The sequence below is a fragment of the Perca fluviatilis genome, chromosome 14 (assembly GCF_010015445.1).
Source record: "Perca fluviatilis chromosome 14, GENO_Pfluv_1.0, whole genome shotgun sequence".
NCBI classification, from domain to species: Eukaryota; Metazoa; Chordata; class Actinopteri; order Perciformes; family Percidae; genus Perca; species Perca fluviatilis.
The window spans coordinates 25,889,010-25,891,509 of NC_053125.1; the positions used below are offsets into that span (position 1 = coordinate 25,889,010).

The window sequence follows — 2,500 nt, forward strand, 5'->3', positions numbered from 1 at the left end:
TACAGACACTGTGTTTCTCCGTCTTCCCTGTAAACACACAACAACGGCCTCTCTCAGGTCGTTCTCGGAGATCTTCTTTCTGCTGGGCGCCGATCGGGATCGCATGGCGCCGGCTGAACCCGGTTCAAATCTCCGATTTCAGACTCCGCTGGACCAACAGCTGGACAAACTGGAGACCATGAAACGGCACCTGAGCCGCGCCGAGGAGGCTGAAAGGACCGGTACGCTCAACTCATTTTAACTCGTATTAATGGGAAATATTACATGAATACACACATCCTCAATGTGGTAACGATATGAAATGATTTAGGTAACTTCTGATGAGAGAAAGGTGTGCTGATGTTGCATTTCTACTTAAATTTAAGACAAAATCCAGTTAGGCATGATCAGGGTTTAAAGTACTGGTCAGATGATTTGGTGCATTTATGTCAGTTTGGTGAATTTATTGATTTTCTAAGTTTGGTTATTCACGATGTCTTCCTCACTCTGGTTCCTCTGCGTGTCTGTGTGTGTGTGTGTGTGTGTGTGTGTGTGTGTGTGTGTGTGTGTGTGTGTGTGTGTGTGTGTGTGTGTGTGTGTGTGTGTGTGTGTGTGTGTGTGTGTGTGTGTGTGTGTGTGTGTGTGTGTGTGTGTGTGTTTCCAGGTTCCTGGATGGTGGTGTGTGATCAGCGTCTCTTGTTGGGTTGGTACTTCTCAGCTCCGGAGGATCTCTGGCTCAGTCTGCACTTCTACCACAGCTGTACAGACCGGGGGCAGGGCAGCCACTCCAGACCGGCCACCGAGGCCCAGGTGTGCATGGCCGAGGCCTACCTGAAGCTAGGTAAGCAGTACACACACACACACACACACAGACACACACACACACACAGACACACGTAAAGGGACTGATTTGAAACCAGCTCCGTGGTTATCAAAGAGGAACACACAAGTCGAGGTGTGAGCAGGAGAAAGCTCCAGGATTTCCATTTAAACCCACTTAAAAATGCCCAATGACACACGACAACATACTTTGCATTATTATTTTGATATATTTTGAATTGTCATCTGTGTTGTTCTTCTTCTCATAGGCTAATTAAAGGTATTTCCACCGTAAATTGGTGCATAAAAGTGTATCAGAAATGCAGAAAAATTAAGTCTTTGACACCCAGCCCCCCCCCCCCACTATGATATCCCCCCCCCCCATTCATGGCCCATACACATACAGTACAGTATACCCACTACATTACATTAGACTACACCACTGATAAAAGTAGAAACTGCACATTCAGAAGGTGGACTAAGCAACAGTATAACAGATTAGAAATGTTGTATTACAAGGGATGAACACAACCATGGCAATAGGGAAATTAGGGGCCGCAAAGATTGATTAGTTGTCAACTATTGAATTAATTGTCAACTTTTTATGAAAAAAACTTACAACTTCTAGTGTCTTCTCTCCTCTGTGACAGTGAACTGAATAACTTTGAGTTGTGGACAAAAACAAGACATGTTGAGGACGTCATCTTGGGGCTTTTTGGGGGGAACACAGATCCACATTTTTCACCATTTTCTGACATTTTAGAGACCAAACAACTAATTGATTAAAGTGCTCATATTATGCTCATTTTCAGGTTCATAATTGTAATTTGAGGATGCACCAGAATAGGTTTACATGGTTTAATTTTCAAAAAACACCATATATTTGTCATACTGCACATTGCTGCAGCTCCTCTTTTCACCCTGTGTGTTGAGCTCTCTGTTTTAGCTACAGAGTGAGACATCTCAACTGCTGTAAAATCTTTGTTGGGAGTAAGTAAGAGCTACATGAGCTAGTGTAGTGGAAGTTTCCTTTGCAGCAGGGGGGGAAATTTCAGAGTTTAGTAAATTGAAACAAATAAGACAGACTGAGACTAAAACCAAGTTGGGTTTTTGTATTTTATTAAAAAAGATATATTTGCAAATATAGGAGCAACATGATTTCACAAAAGGCCGCAGCCCAGTGTGGAGTCAGTTTCTCAAATGAGTGAACAAGAACACCAGGCTTATATGTTTATATGCATCTTCAGAGTGACAGCACACACGCACTTGGATTATTACGACGCTACAGTTCTTACAGGCAATCTGATACACATGAAGACAATCAGAGAAACACAAGAGACATCTCGGAGCCATTTCGCCTCCTCCTCCCTGTACGATAGTTTCAGGGTGACCTTGTAGCCCCTATCTGTTCAGACAAACAGTGCTCACATCACGTTCCAGACTGGACGTCTCAGCAGTTAGAATCAAAATCTGCATGTGGGAAATGAGATCAACTCTTTCAGCATTTGTGAGAGAAGTAAAGTACGAATTAAACATAAAAAATATAAGGAATTAGGCTTAAATGGCATTTTCCCATTACCTTCCACCCTTTTGATTACAACCTAATCACAATACACAAGTTACTTTAATGATTACATATATGTTTTGCAAATAGCGTCTTCCATGTCCATGTCTTGCATTGTTTCGTGTGTGTGTGTGTGTG

The 2,500-nt window shown here is 42.6% G+C and overlaps 1 protein-coding gene across 3 annotated transcripts in view; it reads left to right on the plus strand.

Annotated features, from left to right (window-relative positions):
• Positions 1-2,500, plus strand: part of ttc29 (tetratricopeptide repeat domain 29) — a 9,503-nt gene that overhangs the window by 1,957 nt on the left and 5,046 nt on the right. For all 3 annotated transcript variants that reach the window (XM_039821464.1, XM_039821462.1, XM_039821463.1), the window contains exons 5-6: positions 58-221; positions 644-820. In XM_039821464.1, the coding sequence (XP_039677398.1) occupies positions 58-221; positions 644-820 (341 nt within the window). The remainder of the gene's footprint in view (positions 1-57; positions 222-643; positions 821-2,500) is intronic.